Source organism: Planococcus citri, chromosome 4 (genome assembly GCF_950023065.1).
Source record: "Planococcus citri chromosome 4, ihPlaCitr1.1, whole genome shotgun sequence".
Lineage (NCBI taxonomy): Eukaryota > Metazoa > Arthropoda > Insecta > Hemiptera > Pseudococcidae > Planococcus > Planococcus citri.
The window spans coordinates 20,461,762-20,475,096 of record NC_088680.1 but is presented as its reverse complement, the minus strand read 5'-3'; the positions used below and the strand labels follow the sequence as shown (position 1 = coordinate 20,475,096).

At 33.3% G+C, this 13,335-nt stretch overlaps 1 protein-coding gene across 3 annotated transcripts in view; it reads left to right on the top strand.

The window, feature by feature from the left end:
• LOC135845579 (calpain-1 catalytic subunit-like) overlaps nucleotides 1-13,335 on the top strand; it is a 131,958-nt gene that overhangs the window by 91,155 nt on the left and 27,468 nt on the right. For all 3 annotated transcript variants that reach the window (XM_065364224.1, XM_065364223.1, XM_065364225.1), the window contains 2 exons: nucleotides 6,545-6,713; nucleotides 11,235-11,437. In XM_065364224.1, coding sequence (XP_065220296.1) covers nucleotides 6,545-6,713; nucleotides 11,235-11,437 — 372 coding nt within the window. The remainder of the gene's footprint in view (nucleotides 1-6,544; nucleotides 6,714-11,234; nucleotides 11,438-13,335) is intronic.

Sequence of the window (13,335 nt, the reverse complement as noted above, 5' to 3'; positions counted from 1 at the left end):
ATGACTGACGTAAGGGACATCGTTTGTAAAGTTTTACAGAGATTATAGCTTGAATATCCGTTTATTTTTTGGATACGAACTCTTAGTGATTCCAAATTTCAATTTTTTCCTATTTTTGGCCAAAATTTGGAGTTTTAAAAATTCTCCATAAATCTAAAAATGCACTTTACCCCCTTAAACATTCATTGACTAATTAACTGTTATTTTTACCTACAATTTGTAGATCTCACGCCTCTCACACGTGACACATACTTTGTACCATTGTACCATAGCTGTGTCTATGCAATTACTAAACTTCTCAACAACTTTACAAAGTATCTAATCCGGTCAAAAGATGAAAAAAATTCTCTCACTCGGGCGCGGGAAAATTTCAAACGCCCTTACTATACTGTACACGACAGAGAGAAAGTATTTGTTAAATCGATTTGCCATATCTTGTAGATGATGGCTCTACAGAGGCGAGAGCATAACAAAAGTCATCATCGTTAATCAAACGGCAGCGACGCGTCGGTGGTGGCAGCATCCTCGTCGGGACGTCGGCGTAGGTACCAATGAATGCTTAAAATTAGCGAATTTCCGAGTCATCACGTCGCGTAGCGACAATTAACGCTAATTTCTAGGTGATTTATGAGACACCTTGTGCTTATGGTACGCGATTCTCACTCTTTAGCTTAATAAAATCATATACTCGTAGGTAATGTGACGATTGTTTGATTTATTACGTTATCAACGTAGGTATCTTCCTATCTCGTAGCATAGGATATATTGGAAAAGGTGAAGAGGGGCATGTGAGGAGAAAGGTATTGTCTTTTACTTTTACATGGATCCACGTGTCTGTATTTAAAAATATTCTACGAGTTGAGAACGTGGTTTCCGTTTTTCGTACACCTTGTCACGTTAACGACGCTGAGTAGTGGGAAGAGGAGCTGCTGTGAATTTCGTTCTGTTCTCAAACACCAAACCATATAGTTCAATTTAAATAAAATGATTTTAAAATATCGACTTATTCTTTCGCATGCAAAAGAAATATACTCTTGAACTCTAAAATAATTCGTCTACTTCTTGGAAGAAAAAATTTCCTTCGTTGACGTTTGAAGTAAAATTTTACTTTTAAAAAAATAAACATGTTTTCGTTTTTCCAAAATTTTAATCAAGTTCAATAATGTAATTTTGTAGGACTTGATTATCTTAAACTTTGAAAATTATTGGAAATAATCCAAAAATTGATCAAATACCATAAAAATTTAGTAAAATCTAGTAAAAAAAAAATTAAGGAATCTTTAAAAAAATTGCTAAAATACACGGAAAATTTATTTAATTAATCGGGAAATTATTCAAAATATGCAATGATGGGTAAAACGTTATTAAAATTTTATCAAATTTTCAAAAAATTTCTCAACTTACTCAAAAAAAACTGTCTCATTGGTGGAAAATTCGTTGAAATTATTGATAATCAAAAAAAGTCCTGAAAACATTATGAAAATTGCTTAAAATGTACAAAAAGTTGATCCAGTTGACCTAAAGTTGTTGAAAATTATGTAAAAATTGATAAAACATTATCAAAATTGCGTAAAATGTTGGCAAAAATATTCAAATTGCCCAAAAATTAGATTAAAGTGGCACAAAAAAATGTTGGAATATTGTGTTGAAATTGTGGGAGGTTTTTTCTCATACGAAAATTATTGCTCTAGAAGATGCATGTAAAAATTTCTCATAATAATAAGATGGATAAAATATTCTACAAACTTAAAAAACACGAAAAACTTGCAAAAAATTGAAAAAAAAGGTTAAAATATCAGAAACTATTTTCAAGTACTTAGGCAGAAAAATTTTTGAAAATGACATCATGCTATGAATTGACCCGCCTGCGGCTGTCTGATTTCTTTTGTCTGTATTCCTGACTGGCTTCCCAAGGTCATATGTCTGCATGTCTATCGTTTAAAGGTCATTGACCTGTCTATATTGATTCTTAAGGTCATTGTCTCATTGACCTGTATATCTGGGCTTCCATGGTTGTCTGTGTGCCTATATAGGCTTCCCAAAGTCATATGTCTACCAGTCTGTCCTTCAAAGGTCATTGACCTGTCTATATTACGTCTAAAGGTCGTCTGCCTTCCTGTTTGGCCTCTTAAGGTCATTGACTTGCATGTCTAGCCTCTCATGATCTTCTGTCTGCGTATCTTTCTGGCTTCCCAAAGTCATATGTCTGCCTGTCTATCTCCGAAGGTCATTGGACTGACTATATTGCTTCTCAATGTCGTCTGCCTCCCTCTCTGGACTATTAAGGTCATTAACCTGTATATCTGGCCTTTCATGGACGTCTGTGAGGCTATATTTCTGGCATCCCAAAGTCATATGTCTACCTGTCTTCCCTTCAAAGGTCATTGACCTGTCTATATTACTTCTCAAGGTCGTCTGCCTTCCTGTTTGACATCTTAAGGTCAATGGCTTGTATGTCTGGCCTTTCATGATCTTCTGTCTGCGTATTTTTCTGGCTTCCCAAAGTCATGTGTCTGCCTGTCTATCTCCAAAGGTCATTGACCTGACTATGTTACTTCTCAAGGTCGTATTTCTTCCTGTCTGGCCTCTTAGAGTCATTGACCTGTATGTCTGACCTTTCATGGTCGTCTTTTTGTGTATCTTTCTGGCTTCCCAGAGTCGTATGTCTGCATGTCTATCTCCAAAGGTCATTGACCTGTCTATATTGCTTCTCAAGGTTGTATGTCTTCCTGTTTGGCTTTTTAAGGTCATTGGCCTGTATGTCTAGCGTTTCATGGTAATCTATCTGCCTTTCCAAGGTCATATGTCTGCCTGTCTGTGCTCTAAAGGTCATTGACTTGTCTATATTGCTTCTCAAGGTCGTATGTCTTCTTGTCTGACCTCTTAAAATCATTCACCCGTCTCCTGGCTTATTAATTTCATCGGTCTGTATATCTGTCTGTCTGACTTGGTTACTTAATCTGACTTGGTTACTAAAATCACTAAAAATGGCCTTTGGTTGTTTTTTCAAACATTTGATTTCTAAAGTTATACCTTTTCTTTAATTTTCAAAAATTAAATTTTTTTGTACAAAGTCGTGCCTCTTGCTAAAATTGTCTGGTCACGCTTTCTGACAAAAATCCCCCCCCCCCCCAAAACTCACATTTTATCAAACACTCAAAATTGTTGAAAATACCCATGCAAAAAAATAATAGTACTGCCAGTAGTAACAATTTGAACTTTTCAGGTAGTACTGCACTAGTACTGTGCAGTATTACTACAGTACTACTCAACTACTGAAATTCAGTACTCCTAGTGAATAAGTAGTATTGAAGTACTACTGCAGTACTACTCAAGTACAATACCAGTACTACTCAAGTACAATACCAGTACTACTTCCAGTATACTGTGATACTAAACTACTGAACAAAATAGTTTATGACTTTGAAAGAAGTACTGTAGTACTACTGCAGTACTACTAATCTATAGTTTTTTTACTAGGGTAGGTAAGGTATACCTACTTAGTCTCATTTCTCGCGAAAAATTGTCGCTATTTCACAAACACGATAGTACTGACGTAAGCTCAAAAATGATTTTATCGTTCATTAAAATTTTGAAATGAGGCACTCGTAAAACCTACTTCTTTCGATATGGTGTATTTCTTCTAAAAAAAAAACGAGGGGAAACGTCCTTCCCTTTTCCCAAAGCAACTAGGTACATTTCAAAAAAAAAAAAAAAAAAAATTGGCGGACTCCTTTCTAGGCCTCTTGCACCTCCTCTCCTTCCCAAAGAGTGGGTCCCAGTGGTGTGACAGTTTAATATTATGTATGTTCTCATGGGCGCTGAATACAAATAAGATATTAGTTTTTTAATTGGGGCTCATTTTTTAAATTCAATTTATTGAACTTGCCCAATATTTTCAACAAAAAAGCTGAATTTGCAGACTGATGTTTTAAAATGTTACAAGGGTCATTCCATGCCAAATCGGCGGATTTTTGCACGAGGGGTCTTCGATTTTTTTCAAAATCAGATCATTTGTAGAGGTCATCAAACGATGACGAATGACGCAAACCGGACATTTTTTCGATTTTTTTTGACGGAGCTGTGGCGCTTCAAAGTTCTCCAAAATGGCCGAAAATGGAAAATTTCAGTTGCGAATTGCTCCGGTAGTACGTGGTATAGAATTTTGAACTTTTTTTCAAATTGTAGTACTTTGAGAGGGTAATCGACGAGTGATGTCAAAATCAGTGTTGCCACTTTCAAAAACCTAAAAAAATCGATTTTAAAACTTATGATTTAAACATAACCACGATCTCGGCGAGTAAAAATTCTGAAAAAATTCTCAGTTTTAGTCCTTTTTATGTAGAATAACATATCAAAAAATTGGACTGGCATCTTTTTTCATTTTCGAGAAAAAAAAATTACAAGTTTTACAATTGCTGCAAAAGTACCATCCGAAACCTAAAAAATGAAAATTTTTGCATTTTTGAAATATTTTACGAATGTGTAGACGATAATGTGAAAAAAATCCCCCTCCCCCCATTTGTCAACGAATTGACATTTTTCGTGCTATAAATTTTTATTTCAAGAGTGAAATTAATGCATTTTTCGTCAATTTGTCGACAAATTGGGGGGAGGGGGATTTTTTTCACATTATCGTCTACACATTGGTAAAATATTTCAAAAATGCAAAAATTTTCATTTTTTAGGTTTCGGATGGTACTTTTGCAGCAATTGTAAAACTTGTAATTTTTTTTTCTCGAAAATGAAAAAAGATGCCAGTCTAATTTTTTGATATGTTATTCTACATAAAAAGGACTAAAACTGAGAATTTTTTCAGAATTTTTACTCGCCGAGATCGTGGTTATATTTAAATTATTAGTTTTAAAATCAATTTTTTTAGGTTTTTGAAAGTGGCAACACTGATTTTGACATCACTCGTCGATTACCCTCTCAAAGTACTACAATTTGAAAAAAAGTTCAAAATTCTATACCACGTACTACCGGAGCAATTTGCAACTGAAATTTTCCATTTTCGGCCATTTTGGAGAACTTTGAAGCGCCACAGCTCCGTCAAAAAAAATCGAAAAATGTCCGGTTTGCGTCATTCGTCATCGTTTGATGACCTCTACAAATGATCTGATTTTGAAAAAAATCGAAGACCCCTCGTGCAAAAATCCGCCGATTTGGCATGGAATGACCCACAATGATGGAGGTTTTTTATAATGTGATTCAAATAAAGAAACAAAAATTGCGATAGATTCCTTACAAACTACGTACGATACGTATTATACCATGACAATGAAGAAAAAAAACCACCCTTGACCTTAAACTTACGAGTATGTAGATCGTCGTGTACATATTGTAATTTAACCGTATCTACACACCCAAACAAAATGCTCTAATTCCATTTTTTCCCCTTTATCTTTGGCTCGCCATGCCACCATGTGAACCATGTAATACACGATTGGAATTCGTTGAATAAGATTTGCCATATCTTTACGAGTACCTACTGCTGAAGAATGAAAGGCGTGTTGAAAACAAGGTCATTATCAAAGTTCACTAACATCTCACCACTGATACTCGCGTAGTCTCGGCCTACATTTGACATCACTATCTTGGCGCAACTAGGCCTACACATGAGGTTTTCCTCGCACGACAACTCGGCTATACTATAATTATTTGAAGGTCGTGTTACTTTTCGAGGAAGATGCAATCCGTTTATAGTGCAATAATTACCTGGTTAGGTGTGAGTCTGATATAGCGAGTATGTAGAAATGCGACCCGGTGGCATAGCGAAGGCATCTCGTCCGCGATCCGCGTTCATCTCACGTAATATCGATGTCAAAGTGTATTAAAAACTTGTTGCAATAATATTCCGAATCCGAATATTTAACGGTATTAGCGAATGTAATCTTCAATGAAGCTGTCGGCGTATTAAAGATGTTACACTATTCTACAACTAATGTTTACTTATTACAGAGTACCTATACAGGTGGCGTTGCATCATAGAAATTATCACCTGCTATAAACTTTAACGGACGGGTTATGTTATATTTATTCTGTGTAGTATACTCCCTGGTGTATCGTAATCTTTGACAGCAGGCTTGGTTTTTTTTTTCTAAATGAGAAATCACTCGAAAGACTGTGCCGAGATATTGCGAGTGTTGAACTAGAGCCGAGGGCAAGACGTGATTTCTTACGCACCCTGTGTAAAAGTAGACTTTTATAATATCGGATTACAAAAGACGCATTTTTTTAGGACACCCTGTGCGAGGCTTTAATTTATTTAATATTAATGACCATTCAACGTTTTTTTATTCGAAAATACGACTGTATGCTACCAGATTATTGGATCTTTCTCACTTTCTCTATTTTTCATTCAATTTTTTTGAAAAGTCTATTGTAATTTTTAAATAATCATCCGCGTTCGCGGTCGCCTTTTATTGTACGGTTATGATTCATTTGGTATAGCGAGCAACTTTTCAAGTGTGATTGTGAAACATGCATATAGATTATTATTTTCTTTTGGAGAATGCGGCTCATGGAGAAATTTTTTTTACAGGTACTGGACCGTTGAAAGACCAAGGCAACCGCTTACGTACCAGGTTTTGAAAAGATTATGTAGAGAACGAGGCGAACTTTTCGAAGATGCTGATTTCCCACCTAGTGCCAAGTCTTTGTTTACGTCGAAGAAACTTCCGATGCAACCTATTATATGGATGAGACCTCATGTAAGTTGGTGTATTTGCCACCTATTTAGTTAATACATCTTACTTGGGTATTCATTAGCGAGAGAACTGTAATGCGATCTAGAATGTGAAACCGTTGGAATTTCTGTAATATTTTTTAGCATACTTGAGTAATTTGTCAAAAAAAGTATTTCAAAAAATTAGTGTTGGGGATTGCTGAGTAGGTCAAAATTAAATAATTTCGATGGCTTTGATATTTATGAAATTGGTACTTGGGTGCAGAGGAAAATTGTTCAAAATTTTGCAAAAATGATTTTAATGTATTTGTAAAACCAACGTAAACCTCCAACGTCCCGCAGAAAATGAACGGATAAATTTAAAAATTAGTTTTTCGTAAGATTGAGCTGAAAAATTAAATTGTGAAATTTGAAAAAAAAATTAAATTCATCACATCTCTCAAAAAGTTATAAAGCTGAATTTTTTTTTTTAAATTCCTCATCTCAGCATTTTTTTAGTTCCCTTGCCCTCAACTCTCAACTTTTAAAAAACCCTCAAAAAAATAATACCTCAAACACGAAACACAATATAATTTCATTCCCTTTTTTGACAACTCTGACAGTTCACTAGAAAAATGGGAAAGATGTCGTAAAAATTTATGATTTTGAAATTATTTCGTCTTCGAGTTTGAAATTCGAAAAAAAAACTGAATTAAAAACTACACTTTTTGAACATCAACAAAATTTTAACGGTTTCTAGTCTTGAAAAATTACCATTTTGAATGAAATAAGAATAATTTTTACTTTGGGCAAAAGGAATGCAAAAATGTTTGAAATTTGCTCAAGTTGAATATTATGACGTTAGCATCACACTTCAATGTATGAGAATTTTCAGGAAGCTCATTTCAATAATAAATTTTGAAAACACTCATAAAATTTTTATTTGCCCAAGTTGAAATTTTAAGCACCCCATAGGAGGTTTTTGGGTCGTAAATTTTGAAAAATGCGATATATTTTGATTTTAGGGTCAAACGGATTTTGGAATCGGAATCAGCGTCCTCGAAGACCAATATTTCGATACTTATCCCTATTGCTCTTTATAACGTTTTGGGCCCAAAGTCCCTCTTTGGAAGTTTGGAGGACAGGACTCACTATCGACGTCAAAGGCATTTCTGAATCGAAAAAAAAACCTATAATTTTTATTTTTGGTGCCATATTGCTTTTTCCAACATTTCAAATTTTGGTTTTGGACTAAACGAATTTCAGAAACGGAATGATCGTCTTATACCTATAGAGCTGGAAAAACTGAAAAATAGAAGTTTCAGTTTTCAATTTTCAATTTTTTGAGTTTTCTATTTCAGTTTTGGTTTTAGTTTTTGTCGTTTTTTTAGAATTTAAGTTGTAGTTTTTCTCAGTTTCAGTTTTGTCATCTTTTGTCGAATTTAAAAAAAAATAAATAAAAATTGCGAAAAATTAGTAAGGTGTAATTTTGTTGCCAATAATTTCCAAAAAGTCATGCTTTTCGCTGAAATTGTTAGTCTTACTTACTTTCCGCCTAAAATTTACCCACATAAATTCTCGCTTTTTCGCAAAATGACTAAAAAACGTGACTTTTTTTTTCAAAACAAATTACCCAAAAATCTCGTTTTTTTACCATAACTAAAACGTGTAAAATGTCTTGTTTTGGCGGGAAAAATTGTGAAGAAATACATATAAGTTTTTTTCAATACTTCAAGTCTTGTTTTTGACAAATAATCTCGCTTTTTAGAAAAATTACTAGTACTGAAAAATCGTTTTTTCAAGAATTATTCAAAAGTCTTGCATTTTTGCTAGAAACAAAAAATATCACTTTTTTTCCAATAATTCCAAAAAGTTCTGTTTTTGACTAAAATTGTCGAAGTCTTACTTTTTGCCGAAAATTGTCAAAAGTTCTAGCTTTCTGAAAAATTGACGAAACCTTTGTTTTCTCGAAAATTGACAATATTTTTGTTTTATCAAAAATTGACAATATTTTTGTTTTTTAAAAAATTGACAAAATTTTTGTTTTCTCAAAAATTGACAAAATTTTTGTTTTCTCGAAAATTGACAAAATCTTTGTTTTCTCGAAAATTGACAAAATTTTTGTTTTCTCGAAAATTGACAAAATTTTTGTTTTCTCAAAAATTGACAAAATTTTTGTTTTCTCAAAAATTGACTAAATCTTTGTTTTTTTAAAAATTGGCAAAATTTTTGTTTTTACGAAAATTGACAAAATTTTTTCTTTTTAAAAAAATGTCTAAAAGTGGTGTTTTTTTAAGTCTCACTTTTTTAATAGAAATTGCCCAAAGGTTTCGTTTTTTGCAAAAAGTTGACTTTTTTGTCTTGTCAAAATTTACTAGTTTCGCTTTTTTTGGAGCTTTCTTAGTTACCGAAGTTACTTGAGCCTCAAACCTTACTCTAGGGGGGGGGGGTGATTTTGGTTTTGGGATTAAACTGCTTTCAGAATCAGTATCACAACACTCAAAAACCTGTATTTCGATACCCACCCTGCATTTTTTGTTCAAATGGGTTCTGCTTTTTTTCTAAGGCTTTGGAGAACACAATTTTATTTTGATGATTTCAAAATTGGAATCTGCGCTTTTGAAGATCAATCTCTCGATATCATATTTTTCACTTTTTATTACCACCCCCTTCCCCTCCCTTTCATTTTATAGAATTTAATACTTTGAATTCGAATTTTGAGAACGAAATCTGTTTCTTTGGCATTTGTGAGTAAAAAAGACCATTGCCTTCCAATTTTTAATCTGACACTGTGTGGATGAGAGGGGGGGGGGTCACTTTCAAAATTTCAAATTTGATTTTCGAAGACATTGAAAAAAAATCATTCAAAAATGTAGTGATATTCATACTGGAAACCTTCGTACTGTTTTACTAAAAAATGTCGAAAATTGAACTAAAAGTGATGAAATCCTGTTTGTGGGTAAGTACATATTTTGAGATCCTCTTTCAGAGCTTACCAAGATTACGATTTTTGGCTATAAAATCATCTTTTATTGCTGTAAGTAGAAGGGCTGAACGAAAATTTTGAAAAAATATATTTGAAATTCTTGAATGTGCAAACTCAAGTTGAAAATAAAGAAGGAAAATTTATGCACATGGCCGTGTATAAATTTTGCAGAGGTTTGAATGGATCTTATCCAAAGATGAGTATTTTGAATTGGAAATTTTTTGGACTCCTTGCCATATGCTTACTTTTGAGATCAGTGACCCAAATCAAAAAAAAAAATGTTCTTGAGATGTATTTTTTTTTTGCTGAAGAATCAATTTTAAAATGGAATTTCAATTTATCGAAACGTCAGAGAGGCAGGTGTGCCTTCAACTTTATACAGAATTCCAAATAATTGTTCAAAAAATGAAACATAAAAGTCATTGATTTTTAAGGACGCCAAGTTCAAATATTATTTTATTTTTTCAATTCAATCCATCAGTTTTGAGTGAGAAAATTTTGAGCCAAAAGGTAGGACAAATTCTAAAAATGGCGAATTCACTTACCTACAGGACTCTATACTTTGATCACTTGAAGCTCAACCAATGATCTGTTCAGCACCTATATTTCCAATTCATTTTACTGCGATGAATTTGAGCAGATTTGAGGAGGAGGGGCAAATACCAACCTATCTATACGTGTCTCCGATACTTAAAATATTTCTCGGTAATTCTTCAATCCACAGTATAACTATTTATCACAGTCTGTAAAATAAATACTCGCAGAGTCGAAAACAATTAGAAATTCTTGTCTTGGTCGTTATTACTTCGCATTCACATGCTACATAAAACGAAACATCTTCTAGCTCTCAAGTTGAAAAAAAAATACTCAAGAATCGTATAAAGCTATTGAACTGAGGAACTAACCATAATATTCTACGAGTATAAAAAAAAGATAGATCGACTAGACCAAATTGATTTTTATTTTCGCTCAATTACTTCAATAAAACCAGATCGTTGGCTCTACGAAGGTATGCGATGCGCGATCGAGGCTTGGCGAAAAAATGAATAAATAAAATGGTAGGTAAAAAAAAAAAGAAAAGAGGGATACCTTTACCTAGCTCTATAAAAATTTCACGCATATTCGTTTCCGTTGGCCAACATGTGTGCTTGGTTGCTGATGCATAAATGATATTACATGTAAATGCATTTTGTATTTGTATTTAAATCAGATTATTGTAAAAGCATTGCGATCGCATCCTCCGCGCTCTGTTCGGGTGTACTTCAAAAAGATAAGTAGTTTTAAAAGGTGGACAGAGGGAGAGAAGGGGAGAGCTTTTTTTTATCGATTCGTTCGATCGAGATTGTAGAAGGAAAAAAAAGTGAAGCATTCTAATTGATGTTTTTTACCTGTACCTACGTTCGAGTGTAAATTTTAATAAATTATTCGCGCTGATCGTAAAACTCGACGTGATAACGAAAGTGTGGGCTCGTATACGCGTGGCTACTATTTAGTAACTGGTTTTACACGCCGCGCCGATATTATTATTATAGGTAGATATAGAAGACGTTATAACCGGTGATATTTTTGTTTTGTTTACAGGAAATGTGCCAAAGACCTAGGTTTATGTCGGAAAATCGCAACGATGGCGAAGAGAAACGATTCGAGGTCGAATGCGGTGAACTGGGAGACCCTTCTTTTTTAGCCGCAGTTTCGTCGTTGACTTTGACGCCGAGATTTCTACACCGAGTAGTACCTCCTGATCAAAGTTTCGATCCAGCTGGATCGTATTGCGGTATTTTTAGGTGAGTAAATTTCATTAAAAAAAAAAAAAAATACCATCTGTATAAATAGTTGGGCACTGGACACTGGACATTTCACTCTTATATAGGTATTATAATATTATCATGTTTGTAAATGGATACGGTTTCGAAACTGGCACGGTTTCCTTTTCCTTTTTGGTAAAAAAGCCAGCCACGATATTATCGGCGAGTTTATAGAGATTACGAGTGGGAGATACAATGTTGACGGATGACCACTATCCGTTGAGAGTTTTAAATCAGCGGTGAATAAATTTAGTTTAATGTTCGTGCTATTCATTCCTGGTTATTTATTTAGGGAATTTATCCAAAAACGTGGATACTCGACGCGACGCCTTCGAGAGAAAGCTATTTGATTTGAAAGTTGGGAGAATTAAATATTATAGTATTTTTTTTTAACGATTAAAAGGTCGATATTTTGCATATCGAATATCGATGTATATAGATTACAATCGAATTCATTGCGGTGGGAGGTTTAGGAGGGAAGGGAGGGGTAATGGTTTTGACTTATTTTGGAAGGTTGAATGATGTCCTGACTTCCAGATTTAAAAAACTTGTATCCCTATACCGGCACAAAAATTTCTGAACTGGAGAGTAGGAAATCGACAGAGAAGCCCAAAATACACCACCAAGCCAAAATTTCAAGTGCTGAAATTAATTTTTCAATTTTCGGAGAATTTTTAAAAATTCAAATTTTGAACAAAAATCAGAAAAAATCAGAATTTTTCCAAATTGACCTGGAAATATGAAATTTGGTTAGTGCCCTATTTTGGACCTCCCAAGTTGATTGGTGATGGTTTCGAACGGTTCTGGAGACTCCAGCGGATTTTCGAATTCATCAGTTTTCGATAAAATGTTGTATAAGTGGGGCGAAAATGAAATTCAGCTCCTATAAATTCAGATTCACCATCTTTATAGACTGTTCGATCGATTCAAGCACAAAAGCACATATTATTTTCAATATCTGTTTATGCAGTTTCAAATCCAAAATTTTCTTCAATTATTTTTGGCAAAAAAATTTAAAACGTGAAAATTTGCTGGAAGATGCAGAACGAATCCATCATTAATTGATTTAGGAGGCCAAAAAACGCTTAGAAATAAAATTTTACCACATTTTCTTTAAGCGATTGTGAACGATGAATTTTTCATTTTTTTTTTTTTTTTTTAAATACCTAATCTCTAAAAAAATTAGTTGCTGTCTGTCATTCTTCAAAATATAAAAAAATTTGTGCGTCGCCTGTCAAAACATATGTCAAAAAAGCTGAAAAATACTCAAAAAGCATTAAATCATGAAAAATTACCAAAAAGTGATGTAATTTCTAAAAAAAAAAAAAATGGGAAAATTCTGCAAAATTGCTTAAAACGTTATTAAAATATGTTGAAAATGACAAAGAAATAATGCTCTTGAAAATCGTTCAAGTGCATAATGAAAAATTTCGAAAAACTGGAAAAATTTTAGCGATATTTTGGTGAAGTGAAAATTGCTCAAAACATCGTCGAAATACCTAAAGTGACATTAGAACACGTCTTGAAAACCATAAAAATCGTTCAAAGTCTCCAAACCTGATGAAATTTTAGAAAATCAGAAAATTTTGAATTTGCCAAAATTCTGAAAAATTTGCATTAAAAATCGTGAAAACGTGCTAAAAATAACACAAAACACGTTTTTGAAAAAATAAAGCATTATAATCATTAATAAAGTTTCCAAGAACTGACGAAAAAATGAAAAAACACACGTGAAAAGTTCTAAAATTTTCAAAAATGGCCAATTATGATTGTTGAAATTTAAGCAAAATAACCAAAAATTGATGAATGTTGGCAAAATTTGTCAATTAAACAAAATTTGCATGAAACACCGAAAAATCATACTTAATGAAAGTGAC